This window comes from Rhinolophus sinicus, linkage group LG02, assembly GCF_036562045.2.
Source record: "Rhinolophus sinicus isolate RSC01 linkage group LG02, ASM3656204v1, whole genome shotgun sequence".
Lineage (NCBI taxonomy): Eukaryota > Metazoa > Chordata > Mammalia > Chiroptera > Rhinolophidae > Rhinolophus > Rhinolophus sinicus.
In genome coordinates, this window is record NC_133752.1 from 149,638,299 (window position 1) to 149,658,345 (window position 20,047).

Sequence of the window (20,047 nt, forward strand, 5' to 3'; positions counted from 1 at the left end):
CCTCTATGAAGTGCAAGGCGGAGAACTGTGAATCTTCTCTTCACGCAAATAAGAACGATGGCAGAAGATCAATGTACCATACAATCAGTATCATTTGCATCTACTTTTAGCCTTCAACAACCCAAGAAGTGTTAAGCCAAAAGGATAAAGAGAAAAATTTGACATATAAATTCTTCCTTCTAAAGAACCAAATAAATAGCTGAACTACAATGAATGCCCAACCCTTATCAGTTACAGAGTAATGCAGGGAAAAAAGCCAAGTTTCACACAACTCATAGGCATCATTTACATACAAACCTGAAATCTGCTGTAATAAAATAAATGCTAAATACATACTGTGAATATATATATATTTTATGTACACACACACGCGCGCGCACACACACACACAAATTCTGCCCTATACATCCCATCAAAATGGGAGCTATTAGCTATAATGATGCAAATTAAATTAAAACTATATATTTTATAAGAAATTTTAAAAGGTCATGTCTTTAAATTAAATTTCTATTTTCAATAACATTTGGGAAAAAGCAAGAACAAACTTGCTTTCTTCAAAAAGAAGACTCTTTTCTTGTGTTTCAATTAGAATATTTAGTTTTTAGAAGTTGGGTAAGTCACACAAGCATACAAATAATACAAGCCCACTTCTGTGACATGTAAAAAAATGTTTTGTTGCAAGTGCGATAATTAAGTTTATAATCCTTGCCAAGTGATTTTTATAAAATGTTTATTCTCTTAAATCCAATGCATTCACAGAGTGTTAACACTTTAAATGTTTATCATTTCCACCAACTGCAGCATTATTATCTAAGTAAACCAAAATAAGCAGTTTTATCATAGATGTAGTCAATGATTACTAATACTTTTTTAAAAAAGAACCTAAACTTCCCCCAAATGTTTAGCACAGGCAGTTTAATTGTATGTTTCATCTAGATGATTTAAAAAAAATAGTGTGTAGAAATGAATAGTTCCAAACTACTTAAATATATTACACCACATTATCAATCCACCAAATCAAAAGCAATTGCCAAGCTGAATAAGTTACAAAGAAATGGTAATTCTGGCGTGTACATAAATGTGCAGTGTTTTCAAAGCTTTGAACAGTTACCTACTAATACAAATCTCCAAAGCTTAACTTAAGAGTTGGAAGATGAGTTTCACAGTAATGTAATTTTAACTTCCATTTACATTCATTTTAATATATTACTAAGATGTTTACTCTATGTCACAATGGTGCTTTCCAGTGTTCACAATTTACAGTTTCAATTTGTACATATGTTATTCACTAATATAAGGGACAGTTATTACTATTACAAACTATCCCTAAAAAGAAAAACCCCACTTTACACAGAACTCTGAAAATGGTATGACTTAAAACAGATTAATGTAACATGGTTTTTAACATTTTAGCCATTTTCTAAGTACCAGCATGTAAACTTGCCTATTTAATATGAGAGTTACAACTTTATTCACTGAGAAATTATGTATCAATTTTCTTCAACTATCTTTCTCACCTTAACTCAAAAATCTCATGACTTGCTGGTTCTGTTTCTGTGAATTCCAAACTGTATTTTTTTATTTTTTTATTTTATTTTTTTGGAGAAAGGGAAGGAAGGCAGGCGATAAATACACTGTAAATAGAAAAGGTTGCCCCTAAATTAAGCCTTTAAAAAAATTATTTTTACTTCTATACTATTTAACACTGTAAGAGATTCAATTACAGTGTTTCATCTTTAGCTCTAACACAAATAAATTACTGTAGGGTCAGTCTGCCCTACCGTTCTGGGATCTAAAGTTCTAAATACTTGAATAGAAGAGTAAAATACTTCACTGTTCAATTCAGAAATCTAGAACAGTTATGAGATTTGACTGGTCAAGGCAGTTAGAAACATACAATTACATAGGTGTTTGGTTATTTTGCTTTTGGGGGTTGGTAGTCAAAGAACAGACACTGACAAATGAAGTAACAAAAAAAGTTGTTTCCTATTTAAGGGGGGAAAAAATCACAGAGCAGTTTAAACTTCTACAGTCCATTTGACCTATCCACTCTAAGACAGATTTTCAATTTTCTGAATAACCCCCATTCTTTCCTTGAGTATTAAACTGATTGGTAGTCATCTCCAAGTACAATCAGAGTTTTAACAGCTTCATGTTGAATGAAACATTAGTAAGGTCAAAAAGAGATTACATTTCAAACTGGAAAAAAAATCTACTCAAGTACGTATTACATTCAATTTTCATATCATTTAACTAACATGACAACAGATTTGGCTCCAATCACTCGTGTACACACTCACACCACAACAGGCACCCCAGCCACTGATCTGCTTTGCAACACAAGGCCATATAGGCAGAGCTGGCATTCTCCAAGCCAAACTTTAAATAGATTAAAAAAAGTAATTTCTAATTTTACAGAAATGTTTCTTCAAAAATATTTTCTCTCACTCCCTCATCTCTTATACTGAAGGATGTGTAATATGATTTTTCCCCAAGCTAAATCTGAACCCTCAAAATTGATTCCAGGCAGAAGATCTCTGCAAATTAAAATCAAAAACAAAAATAGAAAAATTATATTTTTATATATGTATATATATATATATATATTTATACTGATTGGACTCCTCCAGCACTTTAAAATCACTTTAGAGATGAATTTTGGGATTCTACTGCTCACAACTCCAAAATCCATAATGATTTAAGGACAGACTGTTTCCTTCCTGGCTACCCGCTCCCCTCCAAAACAGTTCAGTACAGCCACGGCGGCTCAAGTTTAATGGGAAGAGAGAGAAGTTTTTGAATAGTTTTTTTGTTTGTTTGTTTGTTTTTTACTTTGGTGATCTGGGTGGCACATATTGCTCTTTGCCGTTACGTCGAGTCACTCCCTGAGGTATAGCCCTATGGCCAAACTGGCGTCTCTGTTCCCTGATTTTTCCAGCTGCTCCCCTAGGAATGGTATTGCCTCGGAAGCCAGAATAATCCTTACTAGCCCTTGCTTCTGGCTTCTCATGTGGTTTCTCAATGGACTTCTCAGGAGCTCCATTCTCTTCATTTTTGGTGGGAGACACTACATTGGAGCGGAGTTCTCGTAGTGGCTGCACAGGAACTGGAGATGGCTCTTTAGGGGGCTTCTGGCACACTTCAGCGTAACTTAGCTTTCGGGGTTCCTTTCAAGGGAAGATAAGGAACAAAAAGATTTATGGTACACATTCTCTAAGTACTAAAATACAAAAAGGATAGTATTAACCACAAGCAAATCAGTAAGGCACACTAATATACAATGCTATCCAAGTGTATCAGTACAATCTTTTAAAAAAATACATTTGTTGAAAAATGATAAAAAACATTAGTAATTTATGTATAGAACAATAATTTTACTTAAGGAATTTATTTGAAGGATGTTCATGTCACATTATTTATAGTGATGAAAAAACTGGAAATAACCTAAATGTCTAAGAAGGGACAGATTAAACTAATAATGGTCCATTCATATGACAAAATAAAATGGCTTCATTCTCTCTTCCCTCGGTACAAAGAAACCTGAGAAGGATTCCACAAGAATCTCAAGAGAGCCGATGGAAACCAATAATATATTAATAGAAGACTAATTAAAAGTCCTAACCACCTCATCTGAAAAAGGAGGACAATGGGGTCCTCCAACAATGGGATCAGGTACGTAAAAGGTCTTTAGCAGTGGTCCTGGCATACACTAGGCAATTAATAATTGGTAGCTGTTATCCTATACTATTATTATTAAATGACAAGATAAAATGTTCTTAACCTAGAAAAAATAAAGAACTGTACACCAAAATGCTACTATTGTATCAGTGAATAAAAGGTGTATAGGTAAATTTTGTGGGTTCCCCCCGCATCCGCTTTTCTGTATTTTCCTAATTATAAAAATGATTCTGGAAAGTGAATAAAAATGAGTGGTCCCTTATGGGTTCCACAGATTTAATCATTATACAAAAAAAATTTCAAGAGGCTCAAGGCACCTTTACACTAGCCCAAAAAGGATATATACAACATAAGAAGCTTCACTTAACCATAATATGATCAGAGAAAAAGCAATCAAAAGAAACAGAATGAATAGTAACTTCTTCACTTCCTCAACATGGCTAAAAATTCCATTTCTTCACAGTGCCCCAATCTGGGCTATTTCCAAGTGTCTCTGCACTAGCAAAGAGTTACGGGAAAAGAATAACTTCTCATTATTTACCCTATTATTTTTTTCTTACATAAAACTAAATTCATCAAGTTACCTGCAGGGCCACAGTTACAGCTACATTTACGTTACTATTACAGGGGGAAGCAGTATTTGTCCTTGATGGCTTTGCAGTACTTGGGGAAGAAACTGATACTGTCGGCTGGTTGAGAACATCCTTCTGAACAGTGGAATCCTCTGGTAAATCCTTTTCTTGCTCAGTTGTGCTAAGGAAAAAAAGAGCTTGATATCAGACTTAGTATAGCACACAGAAACAGGTGAGCAAATGATCAGAAGAAAAAGTACTCAGTCATATCCTGAAACCTGTACCTTAACGCAGGAGGCTCAGCTGTACAGGGAGGACTGGTACTCATACTGAGTTGCTGGGCAGAGGTGCAGTCTGTCTGTTCATCCTCTGCAGGCACTGGACAACTAACTCTCAACTCTTCATTATCCTTAAAGTAAAAACAGATTTAAAAATTGCACTTAAAGTACAGGATAAACAACATAATATTGTAATAAGAATGTATGGTGCCAGGTGGGTACTAGGCTTATTGGGGGGGGAATCACTTTGTAAGTTATATAAATGTCTAACCATTACACTGTACACCTGAAACTAATATAATATTGAATGTCAACTGTGATTAAAAAATTAAAAGTTTTTTTAAATTGCACTTACATAAATACTTCTCCAAATAAGATATGCAAAGGGCCAACAAGCATATATTAAAGATGCTCAACATCATTAAACAGCAGGGAAATGCAAAACAAAATCACAATGAGACATCACTTGACACTCACTAGAATGGCTATAAATCAGTAAGCCAGACAGTAACAAATGTTAGTGATGATATTGGAACTCTCATACATTGAGGGTGGCAATGTAAAATGGTACAGCCACTTTGGAAAACAGCCTGGCAGATCCTCAAGAAGTTAAACGTAGTTACCATAAAACCTAGCAAATCCCACTCCTGGGAACATAAACAGGAGAGAAAACATGTCTGCACAAAAAAAGCTATACACAAATATATGTCATAGTAACATTATTCATAATAGCCAAAAAGTGGGAACAACCTACATACTCATCAACTGGTGAATGGATAAATAAAATGTAGAACAGTGGTCTCCCCCTTTCCAACAGGGGCTATATTCCAAGACCCCCAGTGGATGCCTGAAACTGCAGATAGTACTGAACCCTATATACGATTTTTTATTTTATATGTATATGACTTTTTAATTTATAAATCTGGCCCAGTAAAAGATTAATAACAATAATAAAATATAACAATTACCACAATATACTGTAATGAAAATTTTGTGAATGTGGTCTCTCTGTCTTGCAAAGTATCTTATTGTACTGTACTTACCACTTCATTTAAAGGAAGCAGTTTACAGCTCTCTTTGGTCTATCTGAATTGTTAGCATCACTACTCTTGCACTTTGGGGCCATTATTGAGTAAAATAAGGGTTACTTGAACACAAGCACCGTGATGCTGTGCCCGTTAGTCTGATAACAGAGAGTGACTAGCAGCCATGGAGCATATACAGCGTGGATACACTGGACAAAGGGGTGATTCACATCCGAGGAGCACTACTCAGAATGGCATGCAATTTAAAACATACGAATTGTTTATTTCTGGAATTTTTCATTTAATATTTTTGAAGTGTGATTGATGTGGGTAAATGAAACCATGAAAAGTGAAACTGCATGTAGGAGGGGACCTACTGTATACATACAATGGACTATTATTGCATGATGAAAGGAATGAAGAACTGACACAAGCTACAACAATGGATGAATCTCGAAAGCAATATGCTAAGTGAAACAAGCCAGTCACAAAAAGACAAAATACTCTATGATTCTACTTATATGAAGTACCTAAAATTGTCAAATTCATAGAACAAAGTAGAACTATGGTTGCCAGGGACTGAGGGAAGCGGGAATGAAGTTGCTGTTTAATGGGTAGCGCATTTTAGTTCTGTAACTAAATTTTAGTTCTCCAGAAGATGAAGCGTTCTGGAGTTTGGTTGCACAACAATGTGAATGTATTTAACACTACTGAAGTATACACACTTAACAATGGTAAGATGGTAAATTTTATGTTATGTGTATTTTACAATTAAAACAAGAAAAACAAGAAAAGAGCCCTAGAAATTAATATCTAAAATACTAAAAGCCAGGGTAGCTGGTTAGCTCAGTTAGTTAGAGAGTGGTGCTGATAAAATACTAAAAGCCAATTATTCAGGAAACTTGGGAAGACATGACCCACCAATATGGGAAAGTAAAACAAGAGTAAGAAAAAGAGGGGATTCAATAAAGGAGAATAAGGAAATTCCCAGGATGGTGAAATCCCAGGAACACAGCAGTGTGCAGGCCACCGAGTGTAGGACAGGAGAAATACTAACCATATACTATGAAGCTCAGTTAGGAAGAAAATATGTAATACTGAGATGTGACTTATAAATGAGGGCATGGGGTAGTCTAACTGGCAAAGATTTTCACTTTTTTAGTGATACTAAAATAATGGGGCATCTTGTAAGTGATGGTGTCCTAGATATGATGAAGTACAATCTATTGCGAGGATGAGACAAGTATGTTGGTTTAAGAGAGCTAAATCCTTAGCTTCTAGAATGTAAAGTTAACAGGCAACATCTAAAACTGAAAAGTCAAGAAACAGCAGTATAACCATGTTAATTAGAAATACAGGGAGAGATGTCAGGAGAAAAAGCTAGAGTTGAAAGTGGTTGCTGGAAACTACTATTTTCATTATAAGCCTAGATCTACTATGTATACGTACTATTAAAATAAGACTGAGTTTACCAAACGAGCTTAGAATTCATTTATGGCACTGGTCAATTATAGGCACTTAAGTGGCAATGACTTTCCATTCAGCTTCCATTAATCAGTTCTAGCAAACTGAGTGACTGATAAAAAGACATACAAAAGTGAAGAAACATTTTATTGAACCTTGTGTAGCTTTATCATAAATCTTTTTATAATACTCAAAGTATGCCGAAAACCTCATGAATAAAAACTGTTAGAAATACTTAAGTACAAATAAAAATTTAATAATAACCTTGAAAACATAAGTTAATATAGTCCCATAAGGTGTTTCAGTGTTTACCTTTTCTTTGTAGACACCTTTAACAATATCAGACATCCTACTCTCCAAAACAAGTTCACCTGGTGTTCTTGATGAACTCCCAGGTAAAGGAGGAAAATTTGAGGCTAGTAAGTCAAACTTTGGTGTTGGAGCCTTAGCTTCAGCTGTTGAAGGATGGGGTCTCTAAAAGACACAAATCATAAAACAGGTCACATGTCTGTCTCATTCTCTAATCCTGTACCACAGAAGGTGAAAGTTTCAAAAAACAAACTCTACCCTAAGGCACAGAATTGTTCCCCTATAAATTCTTGGCTTCTCATCTCAGTCGAACTCTCATTAGTCTTTAACAATGACTACTTTACCTTTAGTCAGCTGTTTCTTTTGCAACCTTTGCCCCACTACTAAGCCTTCTAATCTATCTCCACTATTTGTTGCTTTCTATATTTACTATACCTCCTTTCGTAACAAAATAAAAACAAAAAACCCTACCTCAAGTAAATTGGCCATCATCTTTTCTCCTTCCATACAGTCTAAAGAGAGAATACCCTTCCTTGAAAATCTCATCTTTCCCTTTCACCTACCATCCTATATATCCTGACAAACCTCTCACTTGTTATACCGCCTCTTCTACTTCCTCACCTTTGTACTCATCACTCACTTCACTAAAACCGCTTTGACAAGTCACCAATGCCTTCCACAATGCAAAAGCTGACATTCTTTTTTGCCCCCGACCTCACTATAACATTTGGCATGGTACACATTCTTTCCTTTGGGAGCTCATTTTTCACTTAGCTTCTGTGATACCGCTATTTCTCTTGATTCTCAAGTCTGACAATAATGTGCTTTTCTTTCCCTGCCCACTTCTTTTAATGGTTTTTGGTTTCTATATGGTTACTACCTCTCACTTTTCATACTCTCTCCATTTGATATCCATTATCCATGACTTCAACTACTATGTATATGGGAACAACACTTAAAATAATCTTGTTCACTTTCTGGTGGTCTTTTGACTGCACAACTCTGAAAATTTGCCAAAAATCATTATTAAGTTGTACATTTTAAATATTTTCAGCCCAGACCTTCACCTGAAACCCAGACGTTCATTTGCCTATCAGCCATCTTCACTCAGATTTTGCTTAAATACTTCAAACATCATTAATGAATAATCTTATTTTATAGTCCAAAACGACTATGCCCCCCATCCTTGGCCTACCATGCTCCATTCTTGGCCTTCATAAAAAAATCATTCACTCTCTTACAGAGTCCCCTGCCATGTCCTTGTCTAATCTTATGACTTCAATCACTACGCGTCAGCTTACAAATTCAAATTTTATCGCTAGCTAAGATCTCCCTCCTGCACAAGGGCACCTGCACCCCTGCCCTTCCTACTGGAAAGCATGCCTATCTTTTTTTTCCTCATCTCAATATTCAGTCCTCGATCCAGACATTTTCAATGTATTAAACAGACTTCAAGCCGAATCAAGTCTCCTCAATTATTTAGGACCACTTGAGGATTGACGTGGCCTGCTAAAATGGTATCCTTAAAAATTGTTGCCTCAAGGTTCATGGCTGCCTATGCCTATGGTATAGAAAGCTATACATGAAAAAATAACATTGTTTTAAAGAGTTCACAGTTTGACCTAAGACTATTCTTTATTATAATGTAATACGTTTACTTCTTTGAAAATGTGTGTTTTCACTACTTATGTGATATATGTACACTTATCTGTATATGTATACCAGCTAGTAAACTACATGTGTATTACTTATATAGGTATATAATTCACTACTTATACATGTAAAATAAGCATTATATTACACATTTATGACATGTCTGTAAATCCTAGGCAAGGTTTTCTTGAGATCTCCGTATCTTTCTACACCATTTTTATTCTCAACTCCTTTTGGTCTCAGTTAAAAGATGGTAAACAGTCACCATGAACAAACCACAAAAAAATCAAAATACGAATTTGAAGCTAGGTAAATTAAGATTCAAATAAGAATATGTCTAGAAACATAGCAAATTTTCTTTAAGCTGTTTTATAAGATTAGTGGATATAATAAACAGTACATAAAAATTGCCTTCAAATAACAATAAATAGTATTAACACCATCCAACAGAGCTTTAAAAGTGAATGATATGTCCTATCAGATGGGCAAAAAATCATATTCTCTGCAAGGCTATGGATAAACAGGGACTTCTGTTCACTATCTGTTGGAATGAAAATTGGCACAATCCCTACAGAAAGCTATTTGGCAGCAATATATTAAATTGTAACCCAGAAATCCAACTTCTAGAGATTCTCCTTCAGATATTATTGTACACATAGGAAATGATGGTTGTATAAGGTTATTGTTGCACTGTTTGTAAGATCAAAATAGTCAAACAACTTAAACGTCCATTAGTGAAGAGTTAAACTGTTCATATTTTTTATTTTTAAACCAAATATATTAGGTATTCAAGTAATTTTTTTTAAAAAGTGAGCAACACAGGCCAAATCCCTAACTATATATGTCCTTTAAGGGGTGAGGGTGGGTATGGTAGGGGTATATATTTCAGGGTCAAGCACAGGCTCTATTTATCTTTGCTGAATACTATAAGCAATAAAACAAAAACCCAGAAAGGTAGACCACAAGTCAATGCCATAGAAAAAATTACAAAAAGGAAAAAAAAAAGAAACTGAACAAAAGTAATTAAAAGTAAAAACCACTTACTGGGATTCTGTCATCTTCTCGTCGTCTTCTCCCTCTGAAAAGAGTTCTCCTTTTAACAACGACAAAAAAAGGGGGTGGTGGGAGGGATAATTTATAAGTTTCTTCAAATTTATACATTCTGTCAAAGATGTGGGTGAATGTCTAAAGTATCTACACTTTCTAAATCTCCATTATTGTTAAAAAATAAATATACAGTCTTCTGAAGGGATCCTGCGCTAATCTACCAAAAACTTCAACCACCACCACCACCACCACATAAGTTGGGCACATTTTTATTAGAAGTGTTCTCTCCACACCAGAAGCATATTAGGGTTCAGTTTTTTTGTTTTGTTTAGGCAGGGTAGGAATATATAACCCCATTCCCATAGTTTAGAAGTTATGAGAAATTAAAACTATAATGCAGATGGGATTTTCTCTCTCTAAGCCATTCTTTCCTCAGTGAACTCAAAGGACTTCAGAATAACTTTATAAACCTCTGACTCACAGCTATATTCTATATGGACATTCTTAAATTTCTCAATAACTTTTAAAAAACTACTGATCTGTATGATGTAACACTATTTATTTAGCATACACCAATAAGTAAGTCTAAAAAACCCACATTAGATCGTAGTTTTCAAAAGTTCACATTATGATCAAAGAATTTTCATATACCTCATTTCCTTATTTATTACCATATTTCCTTACCTGCCCCTACCATAGTCCCCATTCTGTTCAATCTGCAAAGTGGGGGTCTCTTTTGGCAGGTAGCTTTGCTCCTGATGCGCTGTTACTGCAGGGTTATGCCGTTCAGCTGTAAAGTTCCTTGAACCAGATCTGTTTAATGGTCCATCCCCCAATGACACAGAGACCTCTGTTGAGTGTTCTGAACCACCTGATGACCTAAAATGAGGCTTCACACTATAAGAAATACAAAATTACATACATAAAAGCTAAGACAGACAGAAAAATCTTTCCTTGTAATGGTAGAAACTCTTAATAGGCCAAGTTAAAAATTGCTTCCTGTCATATCCTAATTTCCCATTAATTAAATTAAACATAAAACTGTCATGTAAACCCTTTTGTGTCCCAGATGCATTATTTTTAAAAGGCAAAGAATTCTTACGTTACAAAGTTATTTGGAGGGATTTGGGAGAAGAGCCAAAGTTCTTCAAGATAAAACTACTCCTACATCAATATTCAGAATATAACTAGGATTTTAGCTATTTTCTTTGACACAAGCTGCAGACTTGACACATCTAAATCAGTCAGGCTTTAAACTTAATGATTCTATGCCATGCTTTCTCAGTTGGGCAACATCACCCCCAAATGGGAGTAAATATTGGTTCCTTGGGGGGAGAGGGGAATCTTATTCCTACTCATTTCATGTATAAAACACAGATAAACATACATTACATAAATAGATATACCATAATCTCTAGTATTAAATTTTCATAGGGGGAAGTTAGGGAAAAAAGTCTAAAAAGGCTCTTTTAGGCGGTGACAATGAAAAAAAGAGTAAGAAAAGGTGGAATATATTAAAATCCCAGCTTCGTACTAAACATCCCTCACCAAATAAAATTTGTTGTTCAAACAAAGATCCATACATTGGACAAAAAAAACTAGAAAAACACAATGAAAATAATAGTCTGCCATGACTTCATGAACTAAGGCATGGCATACTTCTAACAAAAGTAGCTTTTATCTTGGATGATGTGTATAAGCATCCAACTCTAACACTCTGTAAGCAATGAAGCCAGGGTAGGGTGAAGGCGAGAGGATGCAGTGAAATCAATAGTGAGAACATCTTAAGTCCAAGCAACCGAGGATCTTGGCTCTGCAGCAGATTTAACAAGGAAGTATGAGATTTATATTTGGTCCCTTGTTAGCAGTTTATATAGACCATTTTTACAGTCTGTTTTCATAGTTACAAATTCATAATATTAATAACACATCGCCAATTCCTGGCTCTCTAAATACGGATTTAAAACCTCATAATTGTATGCCCAACAATTAACCATTAATTCCAACAGCATCTCCAGCTCTCCTACTTTACTCTTTACAGAACATAAAAACTTAGGTTACTATTATTAAAACTTAAAGCTAAAACTCAGGTTACAAAGTTGAGCTGAGTTTAATATGATTCTTTTCCAGTTAATTACTTTCTATCACAAAATAGATTTTAGTAGCAATGAAAATTACCGTATGTCAACTAACACAAAATAATTTTCAAAATATATTATCCAACACATCTGAAAAATGATCTCATTAAGTAGACATGCTGTTTCCATGATTCAGAAAGTTTCACCTAAATTTTCTCATTGCATTTCAAAACACCTAATGGACAACTTATTAGGTTTAAACAGCCCTCAGATCTCATAATCTTACCCTTCACTGAGAGGGACTTACAATCTCAGTCCGGGCAAAAGAAAGAAAGGAGTGGTAAAAGATAGAAAGGAAGAAGTAAAGTGACAGAAAGATAAAATATGAAAGGTAGAAAAATGCCCGGACTTCTGAAAGTTAGTCCTATTCTCTCTAAGTAGGTCTGGTGATCATCACAGGGCTGTTATAAGGTTAAACTGTTAGACGGTTAATATAGTAACTGCCAAACTTTCTCCTTGACTGGAAAGTAAGTAAAAAGGAAGGTCTGGCAGTGGTCACTTCTTAAGGAGGAAACACGGATTTGGGTTGGGGGTCAAAAAGCTTTTTTAGTTTCATCTGTAATATTTGCATTTTTATAAGAAAGTATTCACGTACTATTTCTGTAAAAATTAACAACCTGTATTGGTTAAACATGGAAAATAATTGTATACAAATGGTTTTGAATAACAAGAAAAATTATAATAAACCTGCCCGGTATCTTCAAAACCATAGGTACACCTCCATAAAAGCAAGGATAGCTTGACTGTCATTCTAGGCTTTCTTATCGTAATCTCCCCCCCTTCGCCAAGAAAGCACAGTAAAGACACATGACAATAAAGAAACACAGTGAACACACTTAATGTATTTTTAAGTCAAGCACCTGAAAACATCAGTATTCTTCGCTATTAGTTAAAAATTGCTTTTAGTCTAACCTCATAACAAAGATGTCTATTCTATTAACAGTTTAAAGGAAACGTTAGCCATTTAAAGAAATGTGAAATCAATAGATATGTATTTTATAGAGCTACTATGTCTAAGCATGGGAAATCTGTTATCTCCAAACAAGGAAAACTGCAAATTGTCATTTGCTCTAATTTAATTATTTAAAAAAAAACACTTTACCAGTTATGGTAAAGGAAAAGGAAATGTTCTAAATCTCAGGTCTGTTGATAACTAGTAATGTAACCCTAGTAAGATATCTGTCCTCTTCAACTTTTACTTTCTTCATCTGCAAAATGAGTTAAAACTATATGGTAACAATCTGGTCTTTCCAAATTTAAACATCCTTGTCTCTAACAAAATAATCTTTTTTTGAACAACAGGATGTATATAATTAAGGTTCACTGACTGTACTTACCCTTCACTGAGGGTAATACTTGAATTTCACAGTTAATTGTTAGTGTATTACCAAACAAGAGTCATCGATAAGAGCACAAATAATCCTTTGCTTATAAAAAAACCTTACATTGTTACAATATGAAGAGATCTCATTTGAAACTTCATAAAGCAAAAGAATTTTATCTAGTTAAATTTTCCTAACACTTAAAAATGATCTTTAAATGTTTTAACCAATTGTGTCAGTTAAAGCTGAGTACAAAAATTGTGACTATTATACTTACAAGAAGCGGAGTATAGCATTAGGAATAGAGACAGTGGAAATGTAACGGCTCTGTGTGATGTCAGAGGGATAGTGGATGGTGGGAGGGGGGTTCACACAGTGTGAGGGATATAAATGATAAACGTCTAAGTATTACTTTGTCTTGTGTATCTGAAACTAACAAAAAAAAGAAATTTAAAAAAAAAATTGTAACTATTAGAGGATAGTACATATGAATGCTTCCAGAATCCACTGAGAAGAATATTTTTTAATACTGTAAGGCTTCTTTTTCCAGTGAGGCATGTTTCAGAAAAACCTTACAAAAAGGATTTCGTTCCTAGAAGTCATCTTAGAAAAACATTATGTGGTTTTTCTAGACCACAAACACTATTATGTGGTCTCCTTGCCAAAAAGAATCAATTGGGAGAACAAGATCTGGCAAGAGAAACACCACTGAAAAGAAATAATTTTATAAAAACAAAACCCAGAAGGCTCACAAAATAAGCAAACAAAAAATAACAAACGTGACACTATTAATAGTGTCTTTTTTCTTTGGTTACTCTAATACTGTCAAAAGCCATAATATATACCAAATTATTGATATTATCAGTTGTTTATGTAAAGAATAATACTTAAGAGACATATCAATATTTTACATAACAAAAGTTTCCAGAGTTCTCAATAGTTTGTTTAGAACAGCATGTTGTAAGTGTAGGCTTTGGAGTCAAACTACCTGGGCTCAAGTATTGGCTCTGCCAGCTACTAGCTATGTGCCTGTAAATACATGATATTTAACCTTGTATGTCTCAATTTCTTTATTTTTAAATAGATACAGGAACTATCTATCTTATAGGGTTATGAAAATTAACTGTGATAAACATGTAAAGCCCATAAAACAAAGCTTTAGACATTAAATGCCCAATAATTGTTAGCTATTACCTGTTTTACAGTATAGTTCACAGAAATTATTTCAAAAATTCAATTCTTAAAAATCCCAAATAATTCATATTCCCAGCATTTATCACTCAATTCAGTTAACATTTCTATCCTCAAAAAAAAACTCGTTCTCTAAAATGTTACCTATTTAACACACTAAATGGCATTTAGACACCAGATTTTTATGTTACTGCCATGAAATATTTTTTCAATTCTATTATTTAAAAAAACCCAACAGTATGTATTGTGCACAATCTCATTTTTATACCCATTATCAACTCTAAGGTCAAAGTGTGTTCATTAATTCTACATTAAATCATTCACATGTTTGTAAAAAAAAAAGAAGAAGAAAAAGAAGAAGAAGAAGAAGAAGAAGAAACAACCCCTCTTAATGAGTCTGCAGATAAGCATCCTATGCACACAGTTACTCTATAAGAACTACTGGGAATTATTTACAATGAATTCCAGCCATGATTTTTATCTTACCGACTTTTTTGGAATGGTCGACCCATATTCACAGCAGCAACATTTGTTTTATAAGATCCTGGTGAATTAAAGCCATTCACAAAACTACCATTGGGAAAGGGAGCCTAAAAGAAAATTTTAATGTTTAAAAACAATTAATGGTAAAGGCAAAATCTGGTGTGAAGGTCATTAAGAAATTTCTGATGACCTAACCTAGCATCAATTTCTTTTACAAGCCAAACATAATTTGCTACTTATACAAACTTTTGCAATACTTACTTCAAGTATCATTTGATTTACAGAACAAGAAATCACTAGTTCGTTACTTAATAAAAGACACTTTTCTCTGAAAAAGTTTCACAAAACTAAAAGCAATTAAAATCATTCAGGATTCATCCAATTCACTCAGCAAAATCTAAATATAAATTATAGGAACCAATAGCTCAACGCTTACTCATATGCATACATTTGCTTATCACTACTTAAAATAGCCTGAAAAGAACCAACATCAACACGTTAAAAACAACAATAAAAAAGGAACTACTCTAGCTGATTTCTTAGCATTTCAGCTTAAGTGAAAAATTGTATTATTTAGAAGAATCTCACTTACCAGTGGTGTTTCAAAGTAAGGTGCAGGATTTGGAGACCAAGACTGAGGCACGATACTGTAGACTGAGTACTGTTGGTGAGGGTTATATACAGGCTGCATAAAGACTGGTGAGGCATACTGTGCTTGGGTTTGGATGGGCTGACTATACATACTAGAATCCATTAATCGATAACCATTCTTAGCAAAAAATGTATTGATGGCTTTTATCCTTGCCTAGAAGCAAGAGGAATACATGATAATCACAAAATACTACGTGTATATATTTTTATAAATATAATTTAAATTTTTAACATATTTTACATGACTACATTATTTCTGCCTATTATAGAATCAGTAGAGCAAAAGAAAAGGAAATGATAGTTTTGATGAAAGAAACCTCTGCATGGCAAATATCACAAAAAACCAAAAAAATCAAAACAGTAACACGAACTGCAACTTATCACCGACAAGGGGGCTAATATTCCTTATAAATTCTATAAAGACATTAAAAAGTCCAATGAGCCTATTTAAAAATGAGAGAAATGAACAGAGTTCACAGAATAAAAAGGACAAATGGCTCTTAAACATATGAAAGGATGCTAAACCCTGCTCAGAAGAGAAATGCAATTTAAAATGAATTAAAATTTCTCATTTATAAGATTAGCTAAAGTTCAAAAAATTGACAACATGTTCTGTTGATAAGACTGTGGGAAAAGGCATTCTAATATACTGATGATGGGCAAGCAAGGAAAGTTAGCAATATCTTCCAAAATACAAATACATTTACCATATTCTCATCAATCCCACTTCTAGAAATCTTTCCAAAAGATATACTGACCAAACAGTTTCTGTTTTTAAAGGACACACAGAGCTACTTACTGACACTAATTGTAATAGGGAAGGGGACAAAAACTCTCCCCAACACACACACACACACACACACACACACACACACACACACACGACAGTCCATTAATGGTTGAATATACCACAGTATATGCACATAACTGAGTAACACGCAGATGTAAAAACAACTGAGGAACTGCTCTAAATACTATTATGAAGTGATTTCCAGAATATACAGAGTATTTTTAAAAAAGAGGGACGGCAAGGAGAAGAGTTTGTATTATACGTTATTCTTTAGCTAAGTGAGATGGGGATATGAATATACTTGCATCCACACATATATGTGTGTGAATATGTATTTAATATACTGTTTTAGATATTTTACTTTTAAACCATATTGAAAATAAAATTTTAAAAAACTAATTTGTAAAAGCAAAATGAACCTAAATGTGCATCCAATTAATAATATAACAGAGAAATCTAAGTGAAGTCGAACCACAATAAAATCAACTGTTATGAATGTTCCTTAGGAATAAACCACAAGGAAAAGTATGGAAAATTTCTTAATTTATTTACAAAATTACATTGCTATTGGTATTACTCTGATATTTTGTATGTGATTACGGGATACATCAAATCAATAATTCTATTGGGGTCACTGAGATCTGAAGTTTAAACATGGGAGAATGGCAACGCAAATATGAAACTGAAGAAGAAAAACCATGTCGCCTAAATTTAAACTGGAAGTACCAGTGGAAATGCACGACATAGTTTGTCTTTAAAAAACAAAGCAAAACACCTATTTCATAGCTCTGTCCAATAAAAGGCTTAGAAACAATGACCAAACCAGTCATCACAAGCACTCCTTGTGCCCAGTCAGTGGACTGCAAAGTACCATTTCCCCATAAAAGTATCATGGGGGCTTTGGAGAGTTACCCCAGGCTTTTGACACAAAATGTACAAAAGTCTGGACCATCTTATCACAGTAGAGAGCAAGCAAACCACTGAAAACTATTAGGGCCATGACAAAATGACTCATGAGTTAACTCAAAAAGGCCACACTTCATCAATAAACAGGGACAATAAACACACCAAATGTTCAAATATTCAAAAACAAAAACAAACCCCAACATCTGAACAGTCATTTTGAGAGTTGCTAAGTAATCAACACATTATTTTCAAAATCTGTTAATAAAAGCTAGAACCAATTTATCACGCATTTCACCTATGAGCTGTACCTCAGGGCAATGAAAATGAGGGCAAGCTTCTCTTTGTAGAAGTATTCAACTAATAAGTGGAAGAAAGATAGCATAGAAATAGTACCACTTGGCAACCCTTAATAGATCTAGTCAATGATCAGTAACAGCTAGCATAAAAGAGAGACACAAAGACATATTTTATATGCTGTTGTTCTCTCTTTCCATGGCTCTGAAATCAAATCCAATTCTGTTCAAGCCTCTATACCTAGCTACCAATTTGCATGAAATACAGGGGACAGAGGATCATGTTAAACTACACTCAAAAACATAACTAGCCAATTCAAAGACAGGCAAGGACTTAAATAGACATTTCTCCAAATAGGATATACGAATGGCTAATAAGCACAAGAAAAGATGCTCAATATCACTAACCATGGAGGAAATGAAATAAAAACTAATGAGATTCCATCAAATGCATTCTTCCATTCTTCACTTCTGACTTGTTCTTTTTTTTTTTATCCCCGATAAGTGGCACATGATTGTATTTGCATATATAATATAAACAAAAACTTAAACAGTGGAAAATGGCAGGCTAGGCTCTAGGGTGGGTACTGCCACTGAATTAATACTTGAGGAGAAAAGAGTGCTGGGACACTCACGACAACCAGGAGAGTGCTTAATAAAGGGAAGGCTGCTGATCTTTCCTAAGGGAGAAAAAAAGTAGCTACTGTTGCCATTCTTCAGTGGCCTGTGTCCCAGGAGTGGCTGGCTGGTGCCAAGGCAGGTAGTGAGGACTTCGTCCTTCAAAAATTTGGGGTGTGTTGTGGTTGGTGTGGTGGATCCCTGAAGGATCAGTGCTGATGCTTGCCTCAGTTTTGGTCCTCGTTGCAGCAGCCGATTCCTGTGATGACATCTATCAGAAGACTTAAAGAGCCAAAACCCTTCACCACCATCACTACCCTATTTGGAGCCAGACAATTATAGTAATCTTTATCAGGTCACAAGCTGAATGCAGAGATAATGGAACAAAAATTTCAGTGACCACAAACAAGGAATATACACTTTGTAAAAACAGTTTAGAAAAGTTGCAGACAGCCACAGCTCTCAACAAACAGAAGTATTAGTAATATCTGCGCAGTGGGAGATTCAGATTTCTGGAGTTAACACTTTGTAATACTCAGAATGTCGTTATCAACAAAAAAATATATTAAAAAAAAATTTTTTCCCCTTTCTTCCCCTTCTTCCGGCTCCCCCCCACTCTGGTTCAAGCCGTTGTTTCTCAGTCTAGTTGTGTAGGACACAGCTCCCTGGCCCATTGTGGTGTTATGAGCCTTGTGCTCCCCCGGGTGAGGCAATCGGTCACCGGTTGGCGGTCGGCGGGCCACAGCAGGTCACGGCAGCTCTCGCCGGCTGCCGGCTGCTCACAATGGCTGCCAGCCACTCACACTGGCTACCGGCTGCTCATGGCAGCACACGGTAGCCTGCGGCAGCACACAGCAGCCCACACCAACCTCCAGCTGCTCATGGCAACCCAGCTCCAGGGAGAGCCGTTGTTCACAACCTTAGCTGTAGAGGGTACAGCTCACTGGCCCATGTGGGAATCGAACCGGTGACCTCAGCGTTAGGAGCACGGTGCTCCAACCACCTGAGCCACCAGGCTGGCCCAACAAAAATATTAAAGAACATATAAAGAAACAGGAAACTATGATCCATTCATGGGAAAAAAAGAATTTGATAAAAGCCATACTGAAGAATGCCAGACATTGGAATTACTGGTCAAAGATGTTAAATTAACTATCTTAAATGTGCCCAATAACCTAATGGAAACTATGGACAAACCTAAGAGTAATCAGGAAAATGATGTATGAACAAAATGCTAAAAGGAAAAAAAAACCAGTATGCCTACACCCTACAAGAAATGCTAGTGGGAGTTCTTCAGGATGAAATAAAAAGATGCCAGACAGTAACTCAAAGCCAAAAGAAGAAATAAGGAATATTACTAAGGATAATTACTTAGGTAAATACAAAAGAAAATTATTGTACTTTTGGCATATAACATTTTCCACGTATGATTTAAAAGGGAAACTAAAACAATATAAATCGATGCCAATGGGCACAAACGTATAAAGATATAATCTGTGACAATAAGAATATGTGACACTACTCAACTGAGGTTGTTATGAATTTAAAATGTTAATTGTAACCCACCAGAGAACCACTAAAAAAACCCCAAAAAACCCTAAATGGCAGAAGTATCTTTCCTATCAATAA

At 34.9% G+C, this 20,047-nt stretch overlaps 1 protein-coding gene across 4 annotated transcripts in view; it reads right to left on the reverse strand.

Moving 5' to 3' along the window:
• Positions 1 to 713: 713 nt before the first annotated feature.
• LARP4 (La ribonucleoprotein 4) overlaps positions 714 to 20,047 on the reverse strand; it is a 59,602-nt gene continuing 40,268 nt past the window's right edge. For all 4 annotated transcript variants that reach the window (XM_019724581.2, XM_019724583.2, XM_074325701.1 and 1 more), the window contains exons 9-16: positions 15,753 to 15,965; positions 15,164 to 15,267; positions 10,711 to 10,923; positions 10,024 to 10,072; positions 7,330 to 7,491; positions 4,535 to 4,659; positions 4,263 to 4,431; positions 714 to 3,167 (exon numbers count right to left, since the gene is read on the reverse strand). In XM_019724581.2, coding sequence (XP_019580140.1) covers positions 2,829 to 3,167; positions 4,263 to 4,431; positions 4,535 to 4,659; positions 7,330 to 7,491; positions 10,024 to 10,072; positions 10,711 to 10,923; positions 15,164 to 15,267; positions 15,753 to 15,965 — 1,374 coding nt within the window. In that variant the 3' untranslated portion in view covers positions 714 to 2,828. The remainder of the gene's footprint in view (positions 3,168 to 4,262; positions 4,432 to 4,534; positions 4,660 to 7,329; positions 7,492 to 10,023; positions 10,073 to 10,710; positions 10,924 to 15,163; positions 15,268 to 15,752; positions 15,966 to 20,047) is intronic.